At 42.0% G+C, this 14,262-nt stretch overlaps 3 protein-coding genes across 7 annotated transcripts in view; 2 read left to right on the top strand and 1 right to left on the bottom strand.

Moving 5' to 3' along the window:
- Window positions 1-1,066: 1,066 nt before the first annotated feature.
- On the top strand, window positions 1,067-2,298 carry LOC108024435 (galectin-3). The gene is made up of 2 exons (XM_017094352.3): window positions 1,067-1,183; window positions 1,766-2,298. The coding sequence occupies exons 1-2, from the start codon at window positions 1,114-1,116 to the stop codon at window positions 2,167-2,169; spliced, it is 474 nt and encodes a 157-aa protein (XP_016949841.1). The 5' UTR covers window positions 1,067-1,113; the 3' UTR covers window positions 2,170-2,298.
- Window positions 2,299-5,543: 3,245 nt separating this feature from the next.
- On the top strand, window positions 5,544-5,898 carry LOC108024483 (uncharacterized). Its single transcript, XM_017094403.3, has one exon. It carries the CDS (start codon window positions 5,640-5,642, stop codon window positions 5,880-5,882), a length of 243 nt encoding a protein of 80 aa, XP_016949892.1. The 5' UTR covers window positions 5,544-5,639; the 3' UTR covers window positions 5,883-5,898.
- Window positions 5,899-8,782: 2,884 nt separating this feature from the next.
- Window positions 8,783-14,262, bottom strand: part of LOC108024567 (lysine-specific demethylase 9) — a 49,494-nt gene continuing 44,014 nt past the window's right edge. For all 5 annotated transcript variants that reach the window (XM_017094562.3, XM_017094563.3, XM_050890637.1 and 2 more), the window contains 4 exons: window positions 11,821-14,192; window positions 11,598-11,757; window positions 10,875-11,043; window positions 8,783-10,811 (listed from right to left, as the gene is read on the bottom strand). In XM_017094562.3, coding sequence (XP_016950051.3) covers window positions 10,592-10,811; window positions 10,875-11,043; window positions 11,598-11,757; window positions 11,821-14,192 — 2,921 coding nt within the window. In that variant the 3' untranslated portion in view covers window positions 8,783-10,591. The remainder of the gene's footprint in view (window positions 10,812-10,874; window positions 11,044-11,597; window positions 11,758-11,820; window positions 14,193-14,262) is intronic.

Raw genomic sequence — 14,262 nt, 5'->3', positions numbered from 1 at the left:
CTGCTAGTAAAACCTACAAAAAGTCTTCAATAAACCCATCAGTCGAAAGGCAAAAGTCACAACCATTCAATTTCACTATCTTTCCTACTTCAGACAAAAATAAAAACTTACTTAATGGTTGGGATTCCAGCAGTATTACCCTATCGCCCGACCTAAATTCGCTTTACGTCACAAGCGAGAAAGCAAATAGTTTGCACTGGCTCTTCGTTTTCTATCGGCACAACGCGCCTGTATTGTTTGGCCGCCTGCAAGCCACCCCTCCTCTCACCTGAAAGGTGTGAATCAGATACACAACAAGCTATGTAAATATGTAAAATATACTCATATCCATGGGCAAGTGAAAAGATGCATTTCGGGCGATCTTAAAAGCAGGCCGACCCTGTGTTGCCAATGATATGCCTCAGCCTCTCGGGTGGCTAAACCAATACTAACAGCCCCCTATAACCCTCGACGACCCTGGCCCGTGTCGTGCACATCTTTAATGACCCAACAAATTATCGTGTTCTATACACCAGAAAATAATAAAAAAAAAAAGGAACACATCATAAGATTCACACATCGTAACGCATTATATAGAGTATTCTGAATATGGAAATAAGCCAGTCTCCCATTTTTGTGGCTTTATTGAGGGAGGGAAACGAATGCTTTGCAAAGAATGGCTGAGCCAGTACCCATTTTTAATATAAAAACTATATTAAAATTCATTTGCAAAGACTCTAAAAAGGTTTCATTAGGAAATACCCAAAATAAATACATGGATTATAGGATTAGAAATACTATATTGCCTAAATACTTTCTCTTAATATTATTTAGCTTCAAATATATCAATTTTGAATAGTTTTTGAGTGTGATTATATATTTCGAAGACTGGTTTTTATATTTCGAAGACTGATGCACAAATATTTTCTTTACAAACGTTTCTATCTCCGTCACGTCGATCACTTCCAGCTTTAACCACAGTACCCTTCAAAATAAGTGGATAAACACCAACAAAAAGTGACTCACATCGCGTTTGTTGCTAATGACCGAGAGCTGGGCTTGGGAATCGAGTTTAAAACCGTCGCCGGCACTTTGTCGGCGGTTTAGTTGGAGCTAAGCGCGCAATCGGAAAACATGTCGACTTTCAATCGCCTCTTGAGCGGCGCCTTTGTGATCTGCTTGGCACTGGTCAAATTCAGCGCGGGTGAGTGGGGCGGCTTGAGAAAATCGTCGCAAAATAGTGAAAAATTGAAAAACGATATAATATAATATTTAACAAAAGCAACAAGCTAAGGAAATATAAGTGTTACAAAAGCAAAGAATTAAACTCACACTTACGATTCCACAAAGTACTCACTAAGTTGCGAGTAAACAAATAAAATAGCACTAATGGATAATAAAGCCCTGAAAAATCATTTTATTTGAGATAAAAATAATCAAATGTAACATATTTACAAACAAACCTTTTTTTTTAATTTTATTTTTGTGAAGTCAACGCATATTATACACTTAACCTGATTGTGCGCTTTTTTTCTGGGAATCCGAAAAATAAGCACCTTTCAAATAATACTTTTTTTTCAACAAGTGTGTCAGTTGTGTCAATAAAAGAGGAGACTTGCCTATAATTTTTACTCCTTAACTTTATTTTATTTAAATTTAACTCGGAGTAAGCGCACGAAAAAAAACAAAATTTTAATACCAATTTAAAACAGGCCGTTTGGGTATTCCCACTTATAAAGATATTATACCTTTATACTATATGTCCAACATACCTTTCCATTTCCAGTGAACGCTCAGGCCGGAACGGTGCACTGGAACAATGGGAACGCGGCCGGCGTGGGTGTCTTCTCGAATGCCCAGTCGAGTGCAATGCATCCGCCGGGCAGCCTAAGTGGCCAGGATCCGCAGTACAGCTACGGGTATGCCGGAATCGACTCCCGGGGAGCCTACGGCGGAGCGGGTGGCAATGGAGCCTACTACGTGAGCGGCACGGACGAGCACGGTCGCCCCTTCTCCTACGGCAACCAGGCCGGTCAGCCGGGGCAGCCCGGCTACATGGGCGTGCGTCCGGACCCCAACTACCCGGGGTCCTACGGCTATCACAGCGGGGCAGGGGTTATCAGCACCCCCGTGGGGGCGACCATGACCCTGCTAGCACTGGGACTATCGCTGGCCACCATGAGACTATGATGCGCGTGCCCAGCGAGAACTGTTACTTGTGTGGATCGTTTTTTTTTACCTAGTTTCTAAGCTTAATTTATGTGTCGTTTTCAATTATGTAAATTTTTCATTAAATAAAAAAACTGAAAGTCAAAACAATGGTTTATCTTTTTTTTCATATTTCCTTCTCACAAATTATAGTTAAATTTTGTTTTTAGCCACTTTTGCAACAAAAAATATTAGAAAATTGCGAAAGTTGGTATAAATCTGAATCACTTTCCTGCTCCATTGAAAAAACTAAACGTCAGATCGAAGAATGCCAGGCCTCGTTAAGCCCGTTGTTTATACTATACTATTGATACTCAAAACTGGAAATGTTTAATTTCCATTTCCATTTACCAAAAATTAAAAACTTTTTCAAAAAATAAATTTTTCTAAAAACAATTGGGACTGATAGCAGATGTAGCCAGCTGCTCAGGACAAACGGTCTTTTAGCTCTACAACTTGATTTGGCTAAGTAACGAACAAAAAAACCACACAAAAATTATCACTTTTGACCGAAATCGGAATTTAAAAAAAAATATGATGTACCCCTTACAAAAAATGAAAATTGTTTAAAAAAAAAATGTTCCTAAAATTTATTGGGATTGATAGAAGGTGTAGCCAGCTGCTCTTTTAGCTGTACGACTTGATTTGGCTAAGTTACGAACAAAAAACCACACATAAATTATCATTTTCGACCGAAATTTCAAAATAAAATGAAACATTTTTTCAAAAAATAAATTTTCCTAAAAGTGATTGGGATTGATAGAAGGCGTAGCCAGCTGCTCAGAACAGTCGGGGGCTTAGCTGTACGACTTGATTTGGCTTAGTTACGAAAAAAAACCACACATAAATTATCATTTTTGACCAAAATACGAATTTAAAAAAAAATTATAAAATGATTAGTTTTTTTTACTGCTGTAAAGAAAAAAAAGAGCAAATATATATGTATAATGATTTTTAATTAATTATTTTCCGATTAAGGGCTATTCAAAATACTTGGTTTAGCTTAAGGGGTACCTAAAAATATTTAAATCACTAAGGTACATACCTGAAGAAGTTTTCGATGCTCTGGAGTCTTGAACGATGACATTTCCATTGATATAAATCCAGTACTCATTTCAAAATCTCCATATCTATCCACACATATCCAGTGATCTGTCCACAATCGCCTATACAAACACACAATAATGCGCTGGAACTTCCGGTCAACTGGTTTTTCGAGTGACCATAGCATCCATTGTTGGCTGGAACTAGACGAAGAAGAGGTAAATTTGTTATTAGCATTATAATATTACATAAGAATTACACACATAAGATTATGTATACAACACAAAACACCCAACATGTCTTTACCTGTTAGTTGGATGTTTTTTGTCACACGTTGAATGTTGATTATTGAATTATAGGTTTTTCACATTGAAAGTCGCTTAAGTACACCTTAAGTAATGACTATACGTATTTAATTAACACCTAAATTAGGTTCATACCTAGAGATGCACTGCATCCTTGAGGCCAGTTCCACCTCCATATACATCCAGTGATCTGTCCAGGGGCACCAACACACACACAATCACTCGCCGGAACTTCCGGTCAACTGATTTTTGGAGTGACCATAGCCCATAGGTCATGCATTTCGACCTAGAACTAATTGGGAATTATAAGCGCCCACAAAAGAAATTAATTTGTAATTAACGTTACCAATGACGTGGCCAATATATAAATTACATAAATATGACATAATTCTTATTTCTTACAATATCAAACATTCAACTTGTCTTACGTTGTTAGTTGGATGTCCTACGTTGAATGTTTCATGTTGATTAAACATTTTTTAAATTTGCACATTCAAAGTTAAGTAGTGCCTACAAAAATATATGCTAATTAACTAAATAATGAAGTACAGTCCTATAAAGGTTTCCGATGCACTGCATCCTGGAGTCCAGTTCCTTCTCCATTTAAAAAGCCACAAACACACACACACAATTACTGGCCGGAACTTCCGGTCAACTGATTTTTGGAGTGACCATAGCCCATAGGTCATGTATTTCGAGCTAGAACTAATTGGGAATTATAAGCGCCCATGGAAGAAATTAATTTGTAATTAACGTTACCAATGACGTGGCCAAGAATAAATTACATAAATATGACATAATTATTATTTTTTACATTATCATACATTCAACATGTCACGTTGTTAGTTGGATGTCCTACGTTGAATGTTTCATGTTGATTAAACATTTTTTAAATTTGCACATTCAAAGTTAAGTAGTGCCTACAAAATATATGCTAATTAACTAAATAATGAAGTACAGTCCTATAAAGGTTTCCGATGCACTGCATCCTGGAGTCCAGTTCTATCTCCATTTAAAAAGCCACAAACACACACACACAATTACTGGCCGGAACTTCCGGTCAACTGATTTTTGGAGTGACCATAGCCCATAGGTCATGTATTTCGAGCTAGAACTAATTGGGAATTATAAGCGCCCATGGAAGAAATGAATTTGTAATTAACGTTACCAATGACGTGGCCAAGAATAAATTACATAAATATGACATAATTATTATTTCTTACATTATCATACATTCAACATGTCACGTTGTTAGTTGGATGTCCTACGTTGAATGTTTCATGTTGATTAAACATTTTTTAAATTTGCACATTCAAAGTTAAGTAGTGCCTACAAAAATATATGCTAATTAACTAAATAATGAAGTACAGTCCTATAAAGGTTTCCGATGCACTGCATCCTGGAGTCCAGTTCCTTCTCCATTTAAAAAGCCACAAACACACACACACAATCACTCGCCGGAACTTCCGGTCAACTGATTTTTGGAGTGACCATAGCCCATAGGTCATGTATTTCGAGCTAGAACTAATTGGGAATTATAAGCGCCCATGGAAGAAATTAATTTGTAATTAACGTTACCAATGACGTGGCCAAGTATAAATTACATAAATATGACATAATTATTATTTCTTACATTATCATACATTCAACATGTCACGTTGTTAGTTGGATGTCCTACGTTGAATGTTTTTTTTATTTGTTTTTGTTTTTTAAATTTGCACATTCAAAGTTAAGTAGTGCCTACAAAAATGTAATTAACATCTAAATAATGAAGTACAGTCCCATACAGTTTTCGATGCACTGCATCCTGCAGTCCAGTTCCTTCTCAATATATATATATAAAGGCACAAACACACACACAATCACTCGCCGGAACTTCCGGTCAACTGATTTTTGGAGTGACCATAGCCCATATGTCATGCATTTTGAGCTAGAACCAATTGGGAATTATAAATTAAATAAAAGTAGGCTTTGATATTTAAATTAAAACCTCACTATTTGACCCCATAATATATTAAATCATTTTCCTATCCTTTTCGGTAGTGTTCAGAAGTATAAACTATTCTTTTATTCAAAATTGTAAGTAGCTTTTGGAAACTTGAAATGACTGATAGGCAGCTCGGAAGACTTCTGATGAACTCCATAGATGCCATGGGTGGATCCGCTTCAATGGAAGTGATCCTGCGCTCATTGAGCACGGTCACCGGAACCAAGGCCCTGGAACTAGTGGACCAGGTGGACAACCTCATAGGACAGTACATAGAGAGGGGGCTGATCCGTAGGCTAAACGGATTGTACCACATTGTCGAGGGGGCACCAAAGGAAATTTTCGATTTTTACGCTTAGGAATGATAAAATAGAGGTAAGTATGGCCTTCCTTTTTGTTATTTCCAATAATATGCATATTTTATGCAGATACCAATGTCAAGTTCAAAACTCTTTTTTTATTAAATTTTGTGTGTGAATATTTTAAAGACTGGTTAATAGCTAAAGGAAAATAAAAGAAAATTTAGTGTTTAATTTTTTTCAATAAATATAAATTCATATTTTGGTGTGCATCCGAGTTCGTGGAATATACAAATTATTTTTTCGCACGCAGCTGCGCAGTTTTAGTGACTAACGATAAACAAGTCGAACTAGCAGATCGTGTACGTCATCTTCTGGGGGCACGCCCACACAATTGCTATATTTGGGCGAGCAACGCCCATGTAATTGCCCTCCCCCCAGGAAGGCGAAAACACACAAGAAACGAGCTCGAAACGAAAACAAAGACGATGAACAAGCATGGAATCCGAGGGGCTGACACCTGTTGATAAAGCTTTTGGGCCAATTTGAGTGAGTCACAGGGCCCCATGAGCTCACAGGCACCCCAAAGATACGAGAGCACTCGGAGTACACATGTTGGCATGTAAAACAAGGGGATATAATTGAGACATGGCCATGCGGCACTAATTAGCTCGCACATAAGTAGAACCGACTTTCTTCCATGTGGGAACATGTGTATGTGCATTTGAGGGAACCAATTGCCCGGCGATTAAGTTAATGGCCCAACCAGAAGGTTTCGCATTCGCCCGATGTCAATGTCAAAGTGCGATCACTTTTGATTTCAGTTCTCGGTCCTACGTGCTGGCGATGGTAATCATACCCCTCACTCTAATGGGGGCGTGATGTGTCGGCAGAGAGAGCCGCCTGAGCCAACTAATTTGGAAGGGGAATACCCTGGACATAAATGGTAACGTGTTTAAAATACTTAATTTACCATAAAAGCAATAAACATATGGTTAATAATCAGCAGAACTTATACATCATCGCTATAGGAATCTTCTCCCAGCAAAAGGGAACCTGAAAAGAACTTGAGGTTGGAAAATAAACATTTTTATATTAAATGTAAATGGTGGATTCTAGTGCCTTGTCTATAAGGAGATCTGTTAACAAATGTTGGTATATGATATGTTTTATAGTATATCATATTATATAATATTTTGGTATAGTTTTAAATAAGATCATAACGAGATCTGTTAACGAATGTATATTTAAATGAAATATATAATATATTATAATATATCATATGATATCTTATTATAATATATAGTTTTAAAAAGGTCATAAGAAGATCTGATATGATAATATTTATTATAATATATGATATGATTACCATATAGTTTTAAAAAGGTCTATAAAGAGGTCTGTTAACAAATCTATCTATAATATACGATAATATAATAATTAAAATATGTATTATATCATATGATATCATACTTTATAGTTTTAAATAATTCGATTCGGGGACTTTTCGAGTTATTGATTTCTTGTAGAGGACATCCCCTAGTCGAGCCAATCACAGCCCTATGATTATTGCACTTGCTGATTTGGTTTTATTGCCGCGGCGTGTGAACTTGATTTGGTCTGGATCGAAGGTAACACTAAGGTATTACCCCTTTACGCACAAAAGCCCCGAAAAATTCCTTTAAAAAATAAGTATAAGACCCAAACGAATTGAGAACACCTTGTGTAATCTGCCAAAAAATACATTTATTAGTCTAGTAATAAACAATAATTATATTGAATTCGTTTTATTGATCTTGTTTTGTTCTTGTTCTTCCTGGTTGTTCTCTTATTTATTTTGTTCTTGCTCTGTTTAAGGTTCGTTTCTCAGTTTTAATTTTTACGTTTGTTGTCTTTTGTTGCGGATCTCCAGTGTTACGTTACAATCCTATTAAAATGTATTTCTTAAAGCAAACATTGAAGAAAAGATCAGACCGCAGGCTTACAGACGTATGGTATAACTAACAACTATATGGAAATTGCCGTGCCGAAGGACCTCGACAGGCTGGGAATGAAATGATCTTCAAACTAGTTTTGTTTTTCCGTTTTTCCTTGGATTTCTCTACAAAATACAATTTTATGTTTCGTACTTATTAAACCAACAGAAACCGGCGAAAAAACATGTTCATCGTTTAACTTGCATCCAGAGGCATTCAGTGTGTGCGTAGGTTTTTGTGTGTGTCGCTGTTAGTGTGGGCCGACTGTACTCTGCGGGGGAGGAACGCCAAAAGGTTGGACGTCGCCCGCTTATAATACAAACTGGTTTTTGAATTGCTTTCGGTTGCGGTTGCTTCCTGTGGTTCCATCAATTTGCCTATAGAAATATATATATGTGTCCTTCCTTGTTTGGGCCCGGCAGGAGCAAGGCTTCAGTATATATAGATATCTATATATATGTATATGTGTATTGTATATGTATATGTACTGTGTATATATATATATCATATATATGGCATACAAATATATTTTGGTTTGTTCTTGGTAATTTAGGCTACAATTTGTGGTTGCTTCTTGATTTTTCACTAATTGAATCTTTCGTCGTCCTGCTTCACTAGGTATACATATGTATTAATGGATCGCACGCTCTCTAAGTGTGCGTGTGTGTATCTGTGTGTGAGAGAGTTCCTGTTGTTGTTGCTGTTGTTCTTGTATACTTGTATACTTGTATCATATGTCTGGCTATGCTCCCTATATATAGGTATATGTGTGTATTTATATACGATTTCTATCATTTGCACATTCTATTCCAAAGCATCTCTAGCTCGTGTCCTAGCTCTACACATTGCCACGCCTACTGGCCTACACCTACCGCCGCCCACGCATCCGGCGGATACGGAAGTACCTACATTCCTTTTCAGCCCGAAAGTAGGCCCCGAAAATACATCACCAAATCACTTGAAAACATAAGCAAAAACAGGTGGTTGGTTTAAAAAATAATACATATAATTCATATATATTTATATATCAATAAAACTATACACTTGTGCATAGATGTATGTGTGTGTGTTTGGGTGTGCATAAATAGGTTTCTTAGAATCGCTTAATGTTTTTTTCTGTGTATTTGGTATAAAACAAACTATTAGCAATATCAACTTAGCAACTAAAAAGGTTACAACTAAATTAAATTAAGATTACAAAAAAAATATTCATACGGATAAGGATATTTGTTTATATAGAACTACGTATATATATAATATATATATTTTTGTATAATATAATAATGTGACTTGTTGTTGTTTCTGTTGTTCCTTCCCTAAAGATTCGTTTTTAACTGTTTGCAGCTGAATAATAAATGTGAACAGAAAATCGCTGCCCTGAAATCAAATTTCCGAAATAAAACGAAAACAAAAAATAATGGTCGAATTAAGAGTACAAACTGCTTGTTTTTCTTCGCTTACAAAAACTAACAACAACTAAAAAATATATACCAACAGCGCCTAGCAAAAATCGATGTTAAGTCCTCCAGTTTTCCGCCTCTGGAGCCAGAAATCTCATTTCGAAGTGTAAAATAGTTAAGTTGGTCTGTCTGTGCGCAAAGTTTTTGCCTGAGCATCGGGGTTTTACATAAATCTGAATTTTAGTCTATAAATGAGGGGTATTTTCTTTAATTTGGAGCATAAACGAAACGATAAGGGAAACCTTTAGCCCAAGATATCCTCGTAAAAGATTGTGGGTGACTGGTATCCTCTGGTAGAATTTAAATTTTGAATATTTAAATATATTTTTCTTTCGTCATTAGAATTTAAAGTCCATAGACATAATTTGGCGATTCAGAACTAGTTTGTACCTAATATTTTAATTAAAAAAAAAAAAAACATACCTACTTCCTAAGGTAAAATCGCACCAGGCATAGTGATAATTCAAAGAAAAAAATCTGTAAGCAATTTAAACATTTTCTGTGGCACCCACAATTATTATGTAGCAAAGGTCATTGTTGCTCTAAAGGACTAATGAGTAACAGGGTACAAGAAAAATTAAAGATTACTAATGGATATAAAGGTTCCAAGAGTTTCTTGAGCGACAAGAGCTTAAGCGAGCGGGAAACTGTACACAGAATGTTGACTAACTCGATATTAATGATAATAAATACATACAACTTAATAACAAAAATATCCGTGTGTGTGTGTGTGTGTGTGTGTGTGTGTGGTTGTGGGGTTTGGGTAGTCAGAATAAATAAATTATGTAATACAATGTAAAATATTTAATGCCTTCTCCTAGCAGTTGCTTGCTTTCCTAAATTCTCCATTCAATCCTCGCACCTCCCTCGAAATCTCCCACATCCTGGGGAGAAGCCTTCGCCTACGTTTTGGTCTGGTGTGTGTGTCTGTGTGTAGCCGTGTCTCCTGGGTGTCCTTGGTGTCCCGGGTGTAGCTGTGTGTCTCCTATCCCGCCCCGACAGAGGTATGTACGTGTATTTGGGTCTGAAAACATCGAACGACGGGCGCAACGTGGGCAATCGTAATTTGATTAGGAACAACGAATGCGCCGAATGCCCAGCCCGCTCTCCAACTTGCAGATATCTCTCAACAACGAAGACACGAAATATCTTTAACAATACTGTAGACTGATCAAAAAACAATGTAACTTTCTTCCTCGCATTCCCTTGTCCTCTGCCAGGGCTTTCCCCCTCCACGCTCGCTCCTCCGATTGCCGGCGCAATCTGTATTTAAGCTAATGTTCCTACACTCCGCACTTCATCTGTCCCACTGGGAACTCGATCAGGCCTTGCGCTAGCTGGAGCTGCACACGAGCCCGTTCTTCTGGGGCAGCTTGAGCAGGCGTCGCGTCCGGAACTCGTAGGCTCGGCGGCAGAACATCACCAGCTCCGGATTCGTGTGCTCCGGCACCGTGCGCACCGGGAATCCGGGGGCAGTGGCACTGCTCGGCCGGCGGGGCACAATGCTCACGTCCTCCACATCCTCCTCGGCGGCACGCAGGCGGCGACGATACCTGGTTGGGTAATCAACTTGTCATTAGTATTTGGCCAAAAGATATTGCGTGTGTTTTGCATACCTGCAGTACTCGCTGAAGGTGAGCACGTAGCACTTGTCCTCGACGCAGGCCACCGAGTTGTGATCCCGGTGCCGGGAGGCGTAGACCTCGTCGGGACAATCGTTGCGCTGCCGGCCCTGGTCAGTGTGCTCCGGCCGGTAGTACCACAGCAGCGACATCATCATCTCGCCTGTGGACATAAGATAAGTTAGTTTAGATTTTGTACTAAATATAAATATTAAGAAGTTACATAGGGAAGGGTTTTATATTATTTTTTTTTTTATAAATCGCACATTAAGTTTGGAAAATATATGAGTTGCAAATTGTATTAATAAGTTATCATGTCTTGGAGACCCATCAAAAAATTATTATAATTAAAATAACAAATGTTATAGGCCCTTTTTCACTTTTTACGAACGATTTTCAAAATTTTCTATATATACTGGGTTTACAAAAGTAAATGTGTTTCATGTAAAAATAGTTTTCTTTTGATTATGTCACTGTTTATGACATTCATCGTATGATTACATTTTTTATTTTATTTTATTTTAAAGCTGGTACTTAATACTACAATTAATATTCATTCTTTAAAGTCTCTTTTTAGAACAAAAATTGTACAAAATCATGAAAGTTGTTCAAACTCTTTTAAATCGTAAATACTATAAAAGTAATATTATAAATAAGTTAAAGGAGAACCCTTTGCAACCCCTTAAATCTTGCTGCTCCTATTTCTCAGACCCTTACCATCTTCGGGGTTCTGCCACAGGTGCGCCACCTTGGCCACGTAGGGCAGCTCGTTGTCCTCGTTGGCCTTGAGCAGCACGCAGTCCCGGATGCGAATGATGTCGCCCTCCACGTGCCGCATGGCCGGGTAGCAGGTGCGCAGCACCAGCGGATCATCGCTCTGTTTAATAAACAAATAGGTTAGTTCAAATTCAACACCAGGCATAGCTAACTGTCCACTCACATTGAGAAAGACGGCGCCCTGGAAGGCCTTGCCCGCCCACATCCAGCCATTGTTCCACTTGGGCACCACATTGGCCTTGGTGGCCGGCGGCTGGGTCACATCCAGCTCGTAGCTGACGCCCCCAGGTCGCTGGCGCTGGCGCTTGCGATTTCCGAACTTGCAGCGCGACCTGGCCCGCTTGGTGTGCGTCGTCTGACCCTGGCGGCTGGGCGGAGGAGTGGCTGTGGGGGCAACGCCAGTGGCTGGTTGACTGGGCACCAGGAACTGGTGTTGCTCCTCGGAATGTTGTTGCTGCTGCTGGGAGGTTGATGTTGCTGTTGCCGATGCTTCAGTGGCAGTCGGTGGCTCAAGGAACTTCTGGGCCTGCAGATCCGCCGTCTGATACTCGTTGTTGTTGGTCTCCTGGGCGGAAGATGCAGTGGCTGCTGACACCGCCGTCGCTGCCTGTGCTTCTGCCGAGGATGCCACTGTCGCCGACGCCGCTGCCGCCGTTGACTTCTTGCTCTTGCCCTTCGCCTTGGCGGCGGGCTGTTTGCGTGGCTTTTTGCACGGCAAGGCTGCTTCGGCAATCTCCTCCGCCGCTGGCTTCTTGGTCTCCGACTTGGAGCGCTTCTCGGCGGCGGGCTGTTTGCCCCTGTGCTCCGCCGCCGGGGTCAGCGGCGAGGAGGCGGGGTAGAGTCCACCCACTGTCGTCGGCGCCTGCTTGCGACTGCTGTGATTCAGCTCCGGGTCACTGAAGTAGCCACGACTCAGCGCCGTGTCCAAGCCTTCGAGCAGATGCAGTGCAGCAATCTCCTGTTTCCGCGGACGCGCCCTCTTGGGCGAGGCGCCGGGCGTGGCCGAGCTGTTGACCTGTGTCGTGCTAGAAGCTTGCTCCTTGGCACCGGGTCCTTCTGCTCCTGGCTCCGCGGTCGGGGCTCCCAAGGAAGAGCACACTGCCGCTGCTGCTGCTGCCGCCTCGCGTTGCTGGCGTCGCTGCTGCTGCTGCTCGCGGCGCTGCACTCGCATCCGCTGCTGCTGTCGCTGCGTCAGGACCATCTGACGCCGCTTGGCATACTTGGCCGGCGCACGTCCATGGCGACGGATGAACCTGCGACCCGGACACAGGTAGTTCTTGGGCTCCGCCTGCTTGATCAGGCTCTTGTAGCTGTGGTTCGTCTTGGTCTTCTTGTTGCCACTGGAGGAGGCCAGCAGGTTGATGCGCTGCTTGCTGCCGCCGGGCGTGGGCTGCGGCTCCTCGCTGCTCGCCGGCTGCTCCTCCAGCTGTTGCTCTGCCTCTGGTTCCGTTTTGGCCACAGCAGGCAGTGGTGCCGCTTTCGGCTCCTGTTCCTGCTCCGGCTCCGGTTCGGGTTCCGTTTTGATGGTGGGCTTCAGGTCCGGCAGTTCGCTGATATGTGTGCTGGCCTGCTGCGCCTCACCGTCGTGCTCGATTTTGATTTTGGTCTCTGCTTTGATTTCCGCTTTAAGTACGAAAGGCATCTCTGGTTGCGTTTCCAATTTGGGTGAAGCGACTTTTGGCTGCTTCAATAGCTTCTCCGGCAGCTGCTGCTGCTGCTGCTGGGCGGCATAGACCATCTCCCTGGCCATGCTCTTGCCGATCCTCGCCTTGCGCGGCACTGCCGCCGCCGCCGCCGCCGCTGCCGCTGCCACCTGGGGAGCGCTGACTGGGGGCGGGGTGGTGCAGGTGAGATCGTACGCCTCGATGTGCTGATGCTGGTGACTCTTCTCCATGCGCAGGCCCAGACGCAGGCGCAGCTCCAGCTCCGCCTCCTGCTCCTGGTCGTCGAGGAGCTTCTCGTCGCTGGCGCAGTAGCTCTCCGGCGGAGTGGGCGGCGGCATCACATGCGCCTCGTACTGCATCTTGGTCACCTGCGGGTTCTCGCCCTTCAGCTCCGTCTTCACGAGCATCTGGCACTGGGTGCCCGTGGTGGCGGTGGTGGCCGTCGTGTTCGTGTTGGTGGCTGCTGTTGCCCGTGAGGTCGTCTCACTGGTCTGGCTGCTGCTGTTGCTGCTGCTGGTGTGGCAGCTGCTGCTGTTGCTGTTGTTGTTGATGGGTGTGACATTTTTCACTGGGCCTCTACTGGTAGTCAACGCTGACGCTGTGGTTGTTGTCGTAGCGCTGCTGCAGGCAGTCAAGGTGCTGCTGCCGCCGCCGCCGCTGCTGCTGCTGCTGCTGCTGATGTTGCTGTTGCTGGTGGCACTCAGCAACATGTTGCTGCTGCAGCTGCTGCTGCTGGTGCTGCTGCTGCTGCTGGTGTTCTTGCTGCTGCTCTGGTCGATGTTGCTGATGATGTTGCTACCAATATGAGGCCCAGTATGGACGTTTTTTGGACACGATTGAGGCATTGGGCAGGGACACTGCGGAGGATACTCTGCAAGCACGGAAAATAGTGGCGAGTTAGAAGGTGTGTGCTTCTTGGGAAGCGTTGCCAACTGTCAATC

This window comes from Drosophila biarmipes, chromosome X (genome assembly GCF_025231255.1).
Source record: "Drosophila biarmipes strain raj3 chromosome X, RU_DBia_V1.1, whole genome shotgun sequence".
In the NCBI taxonomy this organism is placed as follows: domain Eukaryota; kingdom Metazoa; phylum Arthropoda; class Insecta; order Diptera; family Drosophilidae; genus Drosophila; species Drosophila biarmipes.
This window is presented reverse-complemented; position numbering and strand designations above follow the sequence as displayed.